General features: G+C 51.2%; 3 protein-coding genes across 3 annotated transcripts; 1 reads left to right on the top strand and 2 right to left on the bottom strand.

Moving 5' to 3' along the window:
• Nucleotides 1–896: 896 nt before the first annotated feature.
• Nucleotides 897–4,821, bottom strand: TGME49_287200 (hypothetical protein). Its single transcript, XM_002369275.1, has 5 exons — nt 4,318–4,821; nt 3,327–3,514; nt 2,726–2,792; nt 1,850–1,942; nt 897–1,145 (listed from the first exon to the last, which is right to left on the bottom strand). The coding sequence occupies exons 1-5, from the start codon at nt 4,544–4,546 to the stop codon at nt 1,087–1,089; spliced, it is 636 nt and encodes a 211-aa protein (XP_002369316.1). The 5' UTR covers nt 4,547–4,821; the 3' UTR covers nt 897–1,086.
• TGME49_287210 (proteasome subunit alpha2, protease of the acylase family and NTN hydrolase fold, putative) lies at nt 2,785–9,150 on the top strand. Its single transcript, XM_002369276.2, has 4 exons — nt 2,785–5,778; nt 6,815–6,948; nt 7,704–7,820; nt 8,161–9,150. Exons 1-4 carry the CDS (start codon nt 5,497–5,499, stop codon nt 8,336–8,338), a joined length of 711 nt encoding a protein of 236 aa, XP_002369317.1. The 5' UTR covers nt 2,785–5,496; the 3' UTR covers nt 8,339–9,150.
• TGME49_287220 (hypothetical protein) lies at nt 8,722–14,863 on the bottom strand. Its single transcript, XM_002369277.2, has 5 exons — nt 13,668–14,863; nt 13,239–13,284; nt 11,976–12,418; nt 11,175–11,270; nt 8,722–11,026 (listed from the first exon to the last, which is right to left on the bottom strand). The coding sequence occupies exons 1-5, from the start codon at nt 14,048–14,050 to the stop codon at nt 10,237–10,239; spliced, it is 1,758 nt and encodes a 585-aa protein (XP_002369318.1). The 5' UTR covers nt 14,051–14,863; the 3' UTR covers nt 8,722–10,236.
• Between the last annotated feature and the right edge of the window lie 1,965 nt (nt 14,864–16,828).

Raw genomic sequence — 16,828 nt, 5'->3', positions numbered from 1 at the left:
CAAAGTGTCCAGAGCGAAAAGCAGACCACCCACGGGTCACCTGAGGTGCCGCTGGACGCGATTGAGAAAGTTCTTCTTGCTTCGTCCTGCCTTTGAGTCCCCACCCTTTGGCTTTTTCCCCTCTTGCAGAGGGTAATCACATCGAAACCGGAGTCTGTCCTGACTGGCGAATGCATCCCCAACTAGGACCCTCTGTATCAGCTCGCTGGCTTCGGGGAACGTTTTTCTCTCCAGAAGAAGTGCCTCCTTCTCGGAGAATCTTTCCCGCTTAAAACCCTCCAGCAGCGCAGGTTCCCGCGGTTTTCCGAGTCCGAATCGAAGGATCAGAAAGGCTCCTGACCCGAGAGTCTGTTCCAGTTCACACAGAACCGGACAACCGCGTTCGCTGCCTCCGCTTCCCCCCGCTTCTACAGCAAACTGGCCTGGAGACAAAAGCGTAGATCCAGTTACAGCTACCAAAGACGCTGGGGACGCTGCGAAGAGTCTCAGCAAATTCAAAGTTGACTCTCGCCACGTGCCCGCTTGACCCCACGGCTGTGCCAGCACCATGTGGCGAACGGTCGTGCACACCCAAGCTTTGCAGCTGCTGTGTGGAACCCAGGGAGAGGGCTCTTGTTCTCGGCGTTTGCTCCAGAGAGCGGCAGCATGCGTTTCCTCTACAGAACTCGCTGGATTTCGAGACAAGAAGCGCAAAAACGCTGAAGAAATCGACCCTCTCACAAACGCATGGGCCGTCTGTGGGCTGTCTAGGGAACACTCAGCACTGACAAGCAACAAAGGCAGCGGGCGTCGAACCTGCAAGTGCGGCAAGTCGAGTCGTAGTCCTTTCACCGCAGCGTTTGGACCTATCACCAGTCTCAAGGAGCTGCTTCCTCCACGAATAGACGAAAACGGGAAGCCAGAGACCATTGTAAATCAGTAAAGAAGTGAGTCCATCTATTCTCTGATTCGACGAATCTTTTTCTTGACAAGTTGGGGCGTCTCTCTTTGCAGGTGTAGGGACCCAGAGGCCAGAGGAACGAGGTAGGAAGAAGGAAGAGCGACAGCAGGTACTGGAAATCTTCGACAGGAGCCAGACTGTCAACCTCAGTCGCTGACACAAATCGCGAACCCGAAGACAATCAAGGCGCAGCCTACAATCTCTTCTGTACACAGAAAAAAAGAGAGAAAGTTGCATCCAAGAGCAAAGATGCGGGGAAACAACATGTCTCGCAGGCTTACCAGGTGTGACTGACCGCTAATCACGGCAGGTCACGTCCCAAAGGCCCAGTCGAGTTATGTTGTGGAAACCCTCAGATTTCGTGTGACAGTCCGAACAGCTGAAATCAAAACCGTAGACTTATTCGGAGCGGATCCCGCAAAAAAACGATCTTTCGGGTGTCCTTCGGAAAACACTCAATTTGCTTAACAGGGCGATCACGAAGAGCACAGCGGCCATCTCATTGAACACATGGGGTACAGTGGTGTTCAGCATCTACCTGAAGAACCAACAGTTGCATACAAGCTGTACAGGTAGCATGGCATCCCCTTTCGTCGTCTCCTTCCTAATGGTTGTCTGCACGAGAGCTTGGAACCGTAGGCCGAGGCACTCTCGATCAAGCCAGTAGTCTAGCCGATGGTCTTCATGCTCCAAGCAAAAGGCACTGTGCAGGATGAAGAAATCCCATTTGCCGGTTCCTCCCGTAGGCCACAGCACGTGTCAGTGACGCTCTAGAGACGCCATATAGCTTGTCCGGAAAACTTGATTCATATTTGACAAAGTGGTTGTTGTTGTCTTCTCACACGAGCCAAAAGCGCACACAAGCAAGGCAGTTGCTCGCCATCCTTCCTCGAGACAGCAAACGCTCACGGGCTGAGGGCAGAGCCTTCTTCATGATGGCTTCAGTCAGGAAAGTGAAGAAAAACGCCAGGGTGTTCGCCAGAGGGGCGGTAATCGACAGATCTGCATCCCAGCAATGATAAACACACAACGCTACTCAAGATAACTCAAGAGGAAGCACGACCTACTTGGTAAGGACAGCATGAAACACCTCTCAAGGCACGAAAAGCTCTTCACACAGCTGCTGTGCTCACGCGTTCCCCAACTCTCACGACCAGCAGCGAGGAAACAACACATGCACCGAACTCTGTTGTCGCGCTGTATCTCCACGTCGACTTGCCCCGAAGGTTCCAGGTAGGCAGCAGCCACGAGTCTCTACTGTTAACACACGCGACACCAGCCATCCAACGTATTGAGCGTAAACTGCAACCGATGTGAAATAAGCTTAACGTCGCAGGAAATTGGAATCCAACACACCGAAGCAGTGCACTAGGAGAGAAACTCTAGAATTCACTGTCCTTTACAGCTACGGTAACTGAGATGTTGACGTGGTCTATCGTTTTTAGTTCACATCAAACACTCATCCAGCGAAACGCTCGAACCAGAGAGGGAGGTCGCATCTGAGAAACACATACTGCTGTTCACCCTTCCGGATGAAACGTTTCTTGTGCAGGGTCGTCCTTTTGCTGCTTTCATTGTCTAGACTGTTGCACTGCCCTTGGATCTTCACACTTCACGAGAGTTCCCTTGTTCGCTCCGTAAAAAACTACAGGAAAACGACGATAAACAAGCGCACTCGCTCTCGGCGTCCAGTGTGACGGCACGGGGAGTAGAGTACGTACAGCCCACTTCATTTGACAGCATCGCCACACACAGATGCGGAATCCTGCAGGAGCTAAAACTCACCGTATTCTCCGAGAAGATAATAGTAACACAGTGATCCGCACTGGTTCAACAGGTACGGAACGAGAACCTGCAAACAGAATGGGTAACGTCTGCGGGATTGCAGCAGACAAGCACGAAAAAGTTTGCCGGACGCAGGAAACAGCTTGTACGATTACGTTGAGGAGCATTCCGTTATATTCGATGATCTCATGTGTTCACACCGGTACAACTCAAGTTAAATAAACAGAGATGGCAGTACAACTTGCTTCAACTCACCAGAGACACTGTAGCATAAGATGCATCGCGGACGATCAAATCAAACACTGTGCGCAGCAGACGGCCGTGAAGGTTCCGACCTGGGCAAACTGCACAGGGGGTGATTCAGCTGGACGTTTCAACGCCTAGAGTCTCGAGAGGCACCCGATAGATAACTAGATCTCGGGTGACTGTCTATAAACGGAACTGAGAGACCACTTTGACTCTTGGGGAGCAGCTGATAAACTAGCTCCTTTGTGGAGAATGTGTTCCGAGCAGATAAGAACCGAAGCGGAACTCCCTGATACAAATAATCCGGTCGCAGAAACGACTCCGAGGGCCTCTCAGTGCGAGGGCCGTTGCTTACTCGCCATTGGATGAGAAGCCGCAGCAGGGAGAGAAAGCAGCCGACAATGCCTCCACGAAGTTTCTTTCCCGAAGAACTCAACTTGTCTTTTTCGTCGAACTCAGGAGCTTTATCGCCGTCGGCGGCCAGACCCCCATCGCGCATCAGAGGGATGGTCACCCCCCAGAGAATGCCTACCGCCAAGAGCCCTAAAATACGAGCGCAGAAGGGAGATAAAGTGTGAACGTCGTTTACTGGATCATTGTTGCACCGGTCTTCTCCCGGCCACCGTGTTATACGTGCACTAAGTTTAGCTCTTGGAGGTCCGCTTTACCGGATCTCCAAGACTTGGTGCGTTGTTCATGACCACAGACACTGGGTTCTCCCCGTGGCTTGTTCGAGGTTTCGGGTGCCGCGAAAACTTTCCAAAAGCTCTGGTCTTCCCCGTGAACGTCTTGTTCCGGTCGTCACACCAGTGGGGAAGCAGGCGATCCAGTGCTTTCTACGTCCGGGAAAGCCTCTCCGCTTGCACGAGAGATTCTTCACTAGAATGGCAACACTAGTAGACACTTCAGTCATCTTATTGTCAGTGCTTTCTTAAATTCCCTTGAACCCTTTGATTAGGGTGTGCACAGCTCTCGAGATACCAGTGAACCGTGTAACCTGAGTAAATGCTGAACCGCATCACGTAAGGTCCGAACGCATATGTGGAGCATCTCCTCGGAACCGCTCAGATGGATACCAGCAAGTACAACCAGACCGCATTCGGGGTTCAGCAAGTGTTCAATGTATCGACAGGGTGAATCCGCGGTAGAAGTTCTACAAACGCGTCGCCGGGATCCGCCATTCCGCAAAAACTACAAAGTTTCGCCCGTTTTTTAATCCGATTTACAGGAGCTAAAACGACGTACTCGAGTCCCGATAGCGCTGTGTCTGTCACTAGTCCAGATGTGAACTGACGATTCAGGTTCTCTTTCTGCAAGCAGCCAACATCAGAACTTGAGAGTCTCACCTAGAATCATACTTCCTCGTGGGCGCGTGTTGTCTTCTGGAAAGGTCTTGTCCAGGAGGCGTGACCTAATAAAACTCGAAGGCTTTTCCTGAAGGACGCCCTTCTTCATGTCACACCGTCGACGCAGAGAGAGTCCAGCGACAAAAACACCGAGAAAAAACCATTCACGTGGCTGTTTGTGTCTTGCAATCGTGTCAGAGCTGTTACCCCTAAACCGTAATATCGACATCAAGTCGCAAAGAGGTGAAAAATCGGGGCAAACATCCTCCACCACAGATCCCAGAGTTCCTTCAGAGCCTATATAAGCTGTTCTTCACGTGCATTTTTCTGTCTGGGCTGTACTTAAAAGCACGAGCAGCGAGAGAACCCTTCCGTGCCGGCACATTGAGCAGCTGAGCATTTCCTGACAGCAGCCGAGACGGCCGTTTTCTCAACCATGTTTAACGGCCACCTTTCGTGAGGATTCAGACGCGAGCGAGGAAGGAAAGTGCTGACAAGTTTCTCGGGTTATTTGTTTCCCAACGGGTGAGATGCTCGCGAATTTCCCCTGTTGCCCTCTTCAGGGCAGGCGATTTTTGCATGCACCACTCTGAAAAACCAACTCACACCCCGGTCCTCCTTCTCCAGTTTCTCCGACGCCAGCGGTTCCGGTGGAAAGCTCGCGCGTTTTTGTCGCGTGTCTTCGTTCCACTTCTTCCTGCTTCGTTGTCTCCCGCTTCGAACATTCCTTTTCCCGGGACAGCGGAGGAAAGTCCCGCGAGTTCAGACGTCTTTGTCCTGCAGCCACAGAGTCGTCGCTGCCCTTCTCCGCCTTCTCGTTTGTGTAATTGGCAGCGCTCCCGTGGCAATTGGTGGACTTCTACGCGGCAGTTCTTCGACTTTCTTCGCCACGTTTCTTCTCTCTCAGCCAAACCGAAAGAAGTTACCGCTCCTTTGCCCGTTTCTCGCGTTTGACCGCGTGTGTCACGCGTCCCTCCATGTGTGTGTAGCGTCTTGTGTCTCTTGTACTCCCCCCAACATCTTAACTCGTCGACTGGCCACTTGTTCTTTTTTCCTCGGGTTCCCCCGTTTTGTTTCACTCTTTAGCGTGGAGACGACTCCACGAGGATACAGTCCCTGGCGGAAGAGACATCCCCCGTTTCCAAGCTCTCTTCCCTCGTTTCCAAGTTCGCAGACGCCATGGCAGGAGACGGCGAGTACAGCTTCAGCCTTACCACTTTCTCTCCCAGCGGAAAGTTGGTGCAAATCGAGTACGCTCTGAACCGCGTGCAGCAAGGCGCTCCAGCGTTGGGAATCAAAGCCAAGAATGGAGTGGTGATTGCCGCAGAGAAAAAGCTGACAACGCCCCTCATCGAAGAGTCTTCTGTTCGGAAAGTCGAACACTTCACCCCGAACATCGGCTGCGTTTGCGCCGGGATGCCTGCGGACTATCGTGTCGTCATGAAAAAGGGCAGAAAAGAGGTAAGAAAAGTTTGGTGAAATAACCGGAGCGCGATCGGGCTCCTCAGGATACCACAACAGATTCTTCCTTTTACTACGACTTCTGTGTTTCTGAACATCTAGGTAGGAACGACGCCGTTCTTGTGCAGCTTTTGCCACCCCTGCAGAGGGGTGTTTTTGTGTGCAGACAGTTGGACTGCCCGCGAGTCGGAGCCGGCCATGATTCAAATGCTCAGTGAAAGCTCTTCACTTTCATAGAACTCAGTCTCCCAGGTTGTTCTGTCAAATTCGTTTCACCGCTAGTGGTATCTCTTCACTTCCATTGGTGTCTGGGGGCGTATTTAGCGTGTATCGGCTCGCAGTGATGTTCACGGAGTCTGCATCGGACATGCAGTGCCCAGCAAGGAACTGAAGGTACACAAGTGGGTACACACCAGATCGGAAGCCTGGCGCGCCTTTCATTGCCGTTATGTTGGGTTTGTGAATTATAGTGGTGTTCAGTCTATAGTTGAACAGTGAGCATGTGGCGCAAAAAACTGGGATCCCTAGGTTTCTGAACTCCTTTTACTGGGGTCAGTCCTTCCTTATGGCGGCGCATGTCTCGGAAGAGACATGTCGCCTGTCTATCTTTTTCCTCGATTTCGTTTCTAGTTTCTCTGACAGGAACGAATCGCGGCAGCCTGAAACCTCTCCGGTGCACTTCAGCTGTCTCGGGGCTGCTGCTCGCATCCTAGAGCGTCGTCTCTGTGCCCTGGCCTCCAGCAGATGTTGAAAGAGACGCGATTTAGCTGTTTCCTCAGTCGTGTGCAGCATCTCTGAAAAGGCATTTCATACATCTGGAGCAGCGACGCGGGAGAGCGACGCCAAGAAGGGTGCGAGTTCGTCTCTTCCAGAGAATCGCTGCCGAGTCTCCACGCTCAAGTGAATCGCTTCTTACCTAAGGAGGAAAAGGATTACCCGGGGAACGCGGAAGCGTCGCTTCCGCTGGGCACCGTGCTTGTCATGTTTGGCCTTCTTTCGCGATGGCTGCTGTGCTCCTCTTTTGCTTTCTCTCCAGGCTGCTGCGTACAACTTGTTCTACAACTCTCCCATTTCCGTTAGCCAGCTGGTTCAAGATGTAGCGGCTGTGATGCAGGAGTACACGCAGTCCGGAGGTGTTCGACCTTTTGGTCTGTCTCTCCTTGTTGCTGGGTAGGCGCATGCATCTTGTGGAATGAGTGCCGCAACTTTCGGGGAAAACGCTGAGTCGTTGAACTAACCTGGGGTCGTAGCAACTTCCTTTCAAACAAGAGATAGCTCGCTGTGCGTGGAGGCTCTCGGGACCAGGATGTGTGGGTACGCAGAGATGTTTTTCCGTTTTTCAACTATGCACGGAGTCTCGCACTCGACCAACGTAGCGTGGCGGCCGTCATTCTCGTCTGTTCTGGCCTTAGTTTGTGGCCTGGAGTGTTCCCCTTTTAATTTAGAGACTATCCCGAAAGGCCTCAAGACGAGACTAGGGGAAGAAGAGAGTGTGCATGCAGCGATGACACGTATTTAAGAGCTTCTTCCCTCAAATGTGGAAGAGCAGATTTGTCGTTTGTTTTCTGGTAGCCGGCGTGACTTGTGGGCGAAAAAGGGTTCGTGAAAGTTGGCGCAGAGTTGAGAAAAGTCTCTCGCCGGAACAGCCGCGTTGCACATGCCTGCTATATAGGAACGCTGACTCCGTCGTGTGTGTGTTCTAGATCACTTTTCTGAGGCAGGGAATCTCTCAGAGACACAGCAGCAGTTCTGGATGCTCTAAAGAAACTTCCAGATATCTGGCGCTTCTCCCCGGCCGCGCGTCTGTTTTACACACTTCTGCACAGTTGGTGCAAGGGGATTAATGGCATTGTCTGCAGCGATGCACACGCGAATACATACACTTTTAAAAACTGGGAATCACTCTTGCTTCTCGGATTTTTTAGATACGACGAGTACGGCCCTCAGTTGTACCAGGTGGATCCGAGCGGTGCATATTTCGGCTGGAAGGCTTCTGCAATTGGCCGTGACATGCAAAACGCCAAGACCTTTCTGGAAAAGCGGTGAGTGGGCAGAACGGCCTCTACATGCAAATGGACAGCAGAGAAGCGACACGGTTTCAGATTGGCTGGTACAGAATGTCTAGCCTTCTACAAATTGACTGAATTGCGTGCATGAAGTTTGCACACCGAAGCATGGGAAGGAGGTTAAATGTCAAACAAACAATTTCCGGTTCTTCCGCAAACCTTTGGGGAAGAAGTGGGGACTTGGAAGGTGTAGGACACGTTCCAGAAGAAGCTGGGTTTCTTTCAATCCAAATCAGCCTCCAAGGCGGGTAATTCAAGGAGACGGCGGAGGGTCAACTTGGACGAATACTTGTGCGAGTTTCTCTTTTTTCTGCAGGTACAACCCAGACATCGAGCTGGAAGATGCCATCCACACGGCCATCTTGACGTTGAAGGAAGGATTCGAAGGCGCGATGAACGAGCACAACATCGAAATTGGTGTCGTAGGCGAAGACCGCAAGTTCCGCATCCTGACCCCCGCGGAAATCAAGGACTACTTGGGAGAGGTTGAGTAATGCAGGAATTTTAGAGAGTCCTGCTGGCCATATGCGTTTCTAAAAACGGGTTCTCGCGCCGAAGTGCCTATCTGGTTTCGTTGCGAGGAGTATGAATCTGAGTCATCCAACGGCAGTGCTTGTTTCTTCAATTTTCGCTGCGAGCGAAGCCGCCCTGCCAAGTTCCCAAAACGTGTGCTTTCCCTTGGGTTCACCGCGAGAAAAGCAGAAAAAAACAAGAGTGAGCTGAAGTCATGGCTCAACCCCTTGTGGTCACCGACTCTAGAGAACCCGCCTGTCCGGCTTTCCAGATACGCATACTCAATCCATTGTCTGGTGGCTGACAAAAACAACGGCACTTGCAACAGTGTAGCCTTTCTTCATTCACGCTCCACATCCACGGAACAAGGAAATTACCAGACGTCCCGTCAAATGTCTGGAGTGCCGGTGCGACAAGGACGCGGGAAAGTTCAGGAAAAGTTGCGGGGTGCAGAACAGAGCGTGGCAGCAGGCACAACAGAAAAGCAGAGAGAACTTCGCTGTAACAGAGATCGAAAAACTGGCTGGTGTGGTGATGGTAAAGTAGCAGAGCGGTACATCGAGCACGATCAGATGTCGGAAGATACAGCGGACCAAGTTCTCTATTATTGTTGTACACCACCACTTCACTGGATTGTGTAGGACAGCTGAAAGCGTTGAATTTCAATCCAAGCAGCAAGTAGTGCGGGAAGAAAATCAGCACAATGTTTTTTCGTAGGTGGGGATCATGCACGGTGTAATTCACCCACACACGCACAAGAATCTGCTACCACTGGACAGCACAGTTGCCCCTAGCGCAGAAATGCACGTCAGAGGTTTGAGTGATCTGTGTGGAAGTCATCTACTGTACACACAGTTTCACCGAGCTTCCGTGAGAGACCTTCCCACACAGATGCATCTGGGGTGGGACTAGTCAGTTGGTAACGTGATGCGGTCAGATCCTTGTTAATAAACACACATGTAGCCGCCAGACAAGCTCGAACGCAGAGGGTTTGTTGGAGGTTTATCGCTTGACACGTTTGCCACTGCAGTGGGCTACGTGAATACCAGCAGGCAATGGCCGAAAGTAGAATCCCTGATTTTATGGATGGTTCCATTTCACCCACCACCAGGTCAACCGAAACAGTGGAAGGGAAAGGAACAAATAACCACAGATCTTCGCTAGTGAATCCGAATACACGGCGCTCGTGTCTGAAATGTCAGTTCCCTACATCCACACCGGTCGCAGGCAGGAGGCCTTCCCGGACGGTTGTTTCTCCTCAGATTACGCGGTAACCCAGTCTTTCTAACTCTCTGCCTCAACACGTCTGTGCTAGGAAAGTTCCGGTGACAACAGGGAGACATGTCCACTATTCCCTGTTACCACACAACACGCATTCGCTCGACGAGTTCGCAAACACGACCTTTCCCTTCTCCTGACGCGGGGGTAAGGTCTTTCCCTCTTCAGAGGCTTCTGTTCAAAACTCGCCTCGGCACCCCCCCCCCTCCACGACACATGTGCACTCGCGCACTACTACCGATCAAAGGCCGCAGTCGGCACGCACATTACACTGCCGTTAGATTCCGTTACATCTTCATGCTCACGAGTTAAGCACTTGAATTGAACACATCAGGCTAGCGGCTTTTGAACAATCTCACTTCTCGATACTATTATCTACGAATCAGCTTCAGCCTGTCACACGGCTGCTGCACCCGAAAGGAAGAGTTTTTAAGGGTGTCCTCTTTCTGGAAGCCATGGCCAACAAAAGCTTTTGTACTATGGCTGTGTCGACCGAATTGGTCTCAGTCTCTGACATTTCTGCGCACCGAACTTGTCCACCAGGAGAACAGAGAAAAAAATACACCAACTGCGCTTCCTGGGAACCGTGAAACCTCTCAGATTAGCCTTCAGACACCTTGCCCATTTTCTTGCACAACGGGATCTTCGGCTTTGCGGCTACTCCGGATTTCACCGGTGTGCCGCCAGCGGCGGACACAGGTAACTTCGCTGAGATATTCGTCAACGGTACCTTTGTTTTCATTGCAGGTGACTTCGCTGATGTACTCGTCAACGGCACCTTTGTTTTCAGTGTGGGTAACTTCACTGATGTATTCGTCAGCGGCACATTTGTTTTCGCTATGGGTAACTTCACTGATGTATTCGTCAGCGGCACATTTGTTTTCGTTATGGGTAACTTCGCTGATGTATTCGTCAGCGGCACATTTGTTTTCGCTATGGGTAACTTCGCTGATGTATTCGTCAGCGGCACCTTTGTTTTCGCTATGGGTAACTTCGCTGATGTATTCGTCAGCGGCACCTTTGTATTCAGTATGGGTTTCTCACTCCGTACTACAGGACCTTGAGGAGTTTTAAGGAGGGGGGGGTGTCCAGGTTCTTGTGTGGCTTGAGAAGTCTGCAAAAGTGGGCGCGCCAATGAAGCATCTGCTTTTTGAGCACCATTCTGAAAGATGTTCGCCGTCTTGTTTCCGAGCGGAGTTATCGTCGGTGATGGACTTTCGGTCACTCTACCCTTTCCCCCTTGTGCGCCGGCTTTTCCTGCTGGCTCGCTCTTCGCCTTAGTCCCTGCGCTTGCTTTAGAAGATCCAAGAATCTCTGCAATTGCAGTCCGTCCGTAACCTTTCTCGTAGAGTTCTAGCTGTAGGTTCTGCGATTCAATGTTCTTCTCGAGACTGCAAAAATGGAAACATAACTTTCGCTTTCGGTGTTCAGGGCGATCAGGCAAGAAACTCTCACCTGTATCTGACAGTGCTCTACGGCAGTGGCGCACTCTGGACTACTTCTGTAGTGGCTGCTGTGGGCCGCGACGACCGGACTTACCGCCGGCATGAGAGAAGAAGTGAAAAAAAACGGTCGAAATCCGTCTGCTGCATGCTGGCCATGTATTTGTTCATGGCAGCAAGGTGGCCGTAGCGTCTGATCTCACATTGACAGAGACACGCGCACGTACTTTTGTTAGAAAAAACCTGGAAAACAGAAATCAAGTCAAGAAGGGCCTGCGAGACAGTCCCTAAGTCTCTCCTGGTGGGAAAACGTCTGCCTGCGCAAATCGTTCTGGGCTGCATCTCCACCGCCCACACGATAAATTACTCCGCTTGCCTTTCTCCGAACAGCCCCATCAGCATGGAAGAAACGAGTGTTATTTTGAACGAGTTGGACATCAGCAATGTGTGATTTTGTCGTTAGTGCATCCATGATTGGACATTTTCTTCCGCTCCGTGACCGAGGAAAAGAACCTTGCTGAGATGCTGGTTCTCATTTAGCTGACATCTTGCCGGCTACTGCTGTTCGCTGTCTACCGTTCCTACGGTGGTGCGTCCCATCAGCGGTTCTACAACGGCACACCGAAGGACAGTTTGCCTATCTAAAGCGTACTGTAAAAACACAGCTTTTAGCTATAGTTCAGAAGTATCGTGGATTTGCTATCGTTCAGCAAGCTGTTGGAGAACTAGCAACAGGATGAAAATTTTGGTTGCTGCAAGGTACAGCAGTCTCTTTCGTGCTCTTGTGTATGTTAACTCATATGACTTGAGGACTGTCTAGCTGGAGGTACAGTTATTCAACTAGTGCACAGTCCCTCTGCGTCACAGAGGTTCTGTAAGGTAACTCAAAAAAACTTACGATACTCCATGGACACTATGTTCGCCAGTCCGGCTAGGGATGCCTGTGGGTGAGTCCAGCAACTCGGGAGAAAATCCGAAGGTAACGCTGTCCACGGCAGACAGACGCTGTCTTCCCGTACTCCTCGGAGTAGGGGATCGCGACCCGTCATCGAAGATCGAAGGCAGTACTTGGTTTTCCGGAGAGTGCACGTCATTCTCAGAAGCCTGCAAATCGTCGTTCCCTCCCGCGGGTTCATCTACATTGATATGGACCTGTCCTTGTGATGATGTCAACCAAGAACTTTCCGACCCTCTCCTCGATCTGCTCGATACGTTGGCCCCGTTCGTATCCTCCTGATCACCCTCAGCTCTGCCTCGGCCTGAAGTCTGACCCGACATCAGATTGTCTTCCCGAACTGCCGCGTCTTCGTCTCCAAATCTCGCGGAACGCGGGTCGCACACCTGAGGAACATGAAAATGGCAGGAGCCAGGAACCCGAATTACTAAGGCATTGTCGTTGATAGGGCTCTTTGCAGCAGCAATCGTTACACAAAAGGGTAAAAGTAACTACCAGATTCAGTTTACGCCAGCGAATCACAAGACGCGGTTGTGTTGCCATTCTTATCCAAGTGCGAACAGTTTTCCTGATGAGATCCAACTTCGATCATCCAGAAATCGCGTGCACCATGACACTGTCACCGCCAAGCGCATGGTGGTTACAAATATTCCATATTCCTGAGCGCGCTGCGGAGTACATAATCAGTTGAAGGTGCGCCTCTTAGTTTGTGCGACACGACGCCTAACGCCCTTAGAAGGGATGTTATTCCAGCAGGTGCAGAAGATGACCTCGGACAAGTTAGAGGAGTCATCCAACGAGAAAATGCACGACAGCCAACTACGAAAGAAGCATTCCAGACGCCCCGCCGCCATGTGGACATCGACGGATATCTAAAAGTGTTGAACAGTGAAACACCAGGCAACGGCTCTTATCAGCACAGGATTATAACAGCTATTCTCCAACAACGTCCCTCATGTGACGGCTGTCTTCGCAACCACCTCAAAATCCACCCTAGCACGTTCTCGCAAGAGACACAGACAACCACGTTCTTGGTGACCGCTGTACACCACCGCCCCACTGGATTGCTTCAGATAGCTGAAACTGTTGTATTTCAATTTCTAAAAAACAGCAGTACGGTTATTCCACATTGGCGATGTTCTAAACATCCCTTGATCAGGACGTCGAAACATATCAATCGCACGTGTGGGATATACTTAAACTTACTGAGCAGTCGCCATACTCCCAAACGCCGCACATATCCGGATGCCCGCTGAAAAAGGATCAAGAGAACTGACGATGACACAGATGGTGCACAAAGAAGAACTGGCAAAAAAAAGGAAGACACTGACAGCAGCTTCAACATGCTCCGCAGGTTGTAGTGAGAGTAGTTGTGGAATTCACTGGTAAACGAGCAAGACAACAGAGACCTCCACAGCACTCTATTGTTTTTATAGAGAAACTGGTTCCCTCCTCATTCGCCGGCTGTGTTTGTTTGAAAGGCAATGATGAAATCGTCCACCGGAAGAGACGTCTCCTAAGGACTGTCCCTAACTGTCTACAGCAGGCGCAGCGAAATGGACGCCACTCTAGGCCTTGTTGAAACAGAATCTCCCTTGCAACTTGCAGTGCAGAAGAACCAGAGTTCATCCTTACCTTCTACATCCACATTCTTTTCCTGCTGCACTGCTTCGACGCTGACAACCTTCGGTGTTTGCGTGAGGCCACAGATGTTCCTCTTCACTTCTTCGCTGATAGAGGTCCATATACTGCTGGCACGGCAGCATATATCGACAGGGGACGAAGAACCCAGGCTGACATCGCCGTTTTATCTCGGCTGCGAGAGCGGAAGCCACGCCCACCCCATGGCGCCTTTCGGTCCGTTTTCTTCTTTCTGCCGGCGTAGGTTCAGTCCTTCTAGTTTGCTTTCGCCGCCAACGGCTTCCACTTTCCCGTTCCTTTAGTGCCGCTTTCGTGTACAGAAAGCCATCCTGTTTCCCGTCGGCCCGCCACACAAATTTGCTCATGTCTGCTGCCATCTTCTCTGTTCTGTCGGCCACAAACCGCAAACACTCCCGCGTGGCGCATACTGATCTTTGCTCCTACACGGGAATCTGAGCGTCCTTCCGACTGGAGCGTTTTTGACACAACCAACGCTTTTATAAAAAAATCAAGGGAACGCTGCTGGTCTCTTTCAGACACAGTTCAGGCGTTCATCCCGCCGTCAGAACCCGCAAGAGACCGTCGGTCTATCCCTATGTTGCCAACGGAAGCAAGGAAGTGAGTTTGCAGTTTACGCGAAATGCAAGGGTTTCACTCGGTGTGCAAAAGCAAGTTAAACGGATGGGGGAAAACCGGCCACCTCACTCTGCGGGGCACATCCCACGTTGCTAATGAGTGCAGCAACTCCCGGCAGATCAGGCAGACAACCAAATGTCTTCCCTCTTCGGCAGCAACACCTTGAACGCTCAGTCTCAAACAGCAAAAAGTCAGTTGGTGAGCACAGGGTTTCTTCACCGGCGAATCCACGCGCGTTCGACGGCGTTCGACGGCCACGCGGCTCGGTGTACTGGAAGAAGTTCAGGAGAAGACGGTCCCTAGGAGGCGAATTTATTAATCCCTGCTTGGCTGAATCGAGACTTTGCAGCTCATTCTTCTTATTAGACGCGGTGAGCGACGAAGAAATGCTGTAGGACATCCGTGAAATTGCGGGGCGGTGAACATGAGTAAAGTGTGAGGATCACACCAAGCACCCGGATGAGTCACCGGCCAGGCACTTGACCGCCAGATGCTTGCTCTGGGAACGCCCATCTGCATCAGACGCGGGTCCCGATCCACCGACAGCGAATGCTTCACGAAAGCAAAGAGAATTAAAGACGCTTCCGTTCTACAGTCGGCGATTTTACTGCTGCGCGAGGCCTCCAATCGACAGCGCATGCGGCGATACAAGGAACCGAGAACTAGCGATGAGTGGTGGCGCTGAGATAGCTGCCTTGCGCGAGCAAAGAATACTCCATCCACGAATAAATGCGGACGAAAGGGTAAAGGAGACAATATTGCGACGAAATTGATGCATTTGATTTTAGTAAGGGCCCATATGGGTGACTGGCCGATCCTCATGTCGTGCCTAAATGCGGTAAAATATGGGCAACAACAGGGCCTGGCACCCGTTGCATTGCAGAGTCGCACGTCGCTGGATGAGGGACTCATCTTTCAACAAAAAACTGCCGTATCGCTGGACTCGTGTTGATTGTTCGCGTTTCATGCCTTCTCGAGACACTTCGCCCATTCATACACTTTTCCTGTCTTATGGGGAAGCGAAGAGGCGCGAACAATGCGTTTCTTCAGCTTCATGTGGAACCGCCACTGATAGCAAACGCGGCGACTGGCAGCACACCTTGTCTCAACTCCTAGTAGAGGTGCGGTGCCTCGTGAGTAAATCTTCCGGTCCCACAAGGTGTATTCCAAGAAAGGAGAGTCGAACACCTCCTGTGCTTCCTACCATGGTTCAGAATTTGAGGAGATTCGTCAATATGCGTCTCGGTGCCACTACCTAAATGAAGCGAGGCAGCACCTGTTGTGGCCGTGGTTCAACGAATTTCAGACTGGTTGATACAGAAAGATTATCGCCTCATACGCAGTTCGCTGAAGGGGGAAAAGGGGGCAAAAACACGCCAAAACGTTAGTCCGGTGATGTGTTCTCGTCTTTTGTGGGGAGCTGTGCGTGAGCTGTGTGTGGTGAACGGTAGTGTCCCACGGGTGTGTTGCCAAGAATCCAGCACGTTGTGTGACCCGTATGTGGCGCTGGTCTTTACAGTATAGAATAGCCAACGAATGTAGTGCTCGAGCCTGTCATACTGGGTGGATGTCATGAAGATGGAGGTACACATATTACTTGTAGTCATTCGCCGGAAACGTGGCGGTAAAGATACTCGTAGGCAGAACCAGAAGATCAATACTGATTTTCAGCGTGTGATGTCTCCATTGTTGATTTCTTGTCGAGAGGACACACTCGAAGGCCAGTAGGGCTCTCCACAGTGACTTCGGTCACAACAGGTTCAAGAGTACACCAGAGGAAATAGCATGTCTGGTAGTCTTTGTGTGACATCAAGTATTTTAACGTAGATGCGTCGAAACACCACACTCGAAAGCCTATGACTGATGCTTTCTCTTTGCAAAGTCTTTTTTGACAGCCATAAGAAATAGTTTCGCGTTGGATTCGGTGAACTGTGTGTGGACACGTCTCGAATGGACCAATGCTACAGGTCCAGAGCACGGACGCTGTGGGAGACAAAACGATGAAGAAGCACGGACCCGCATTTGACCAGTGACATATATCCCTACACGCAGGGAACATTGAATCAAACGACTGCTCACGGTCCTTTCTGAACTGCTTTGTTGAGACAGAAGAGGGGTCGTGCCGATTTAGCAACGTCTGATCTCGTTCCGTGTGTCACTCATTTGTAAAGGGAATGCAGCGGCTAAATAGCGGAAGTGGTTGTTACTGAGAACGCCGCTGGATTTCGGTACCCAGGTATTGTTACGTGTGAAACATATAACCGTACCCGGCCTCCCCACGTTTCTGTTGTTTGTGGGCCCTGTACGGGCTGCTAGGTGGGCAAAAGGAAGCCCGTGACTAACCTCAATGTCATGCTGTTGCTTAACTAATTCTTCCGAGCAGCATGTACCACCAGCTTGTAAGCAACGCGCACACAGAGAGAAACTGCAGCTTGGCGAACTGATCAGCTACAGACAGTAAAATGCCATCAGTGATTCTGCTTCCGTTCCGTAAGCCCACGCGATTCGGGGTCATCTGA

This window comes from Toxoplasma gondii, chromosome V (genome assembly GCF_000006565.2).
Source record: "Toxoplasma gondii ME49 chromosome V, whole genome shotgun sequence".
NCBI classification, from domain to species: Eukaryota; Apicomplexa; class Conoidasida; order Eucoccidiorida; family Sarcocystidae; genus Toxoplasma; species Toxoplasma gondii.
This window is presented reverse-complemented; position numbering and strand designations above follow the sequence as displayed.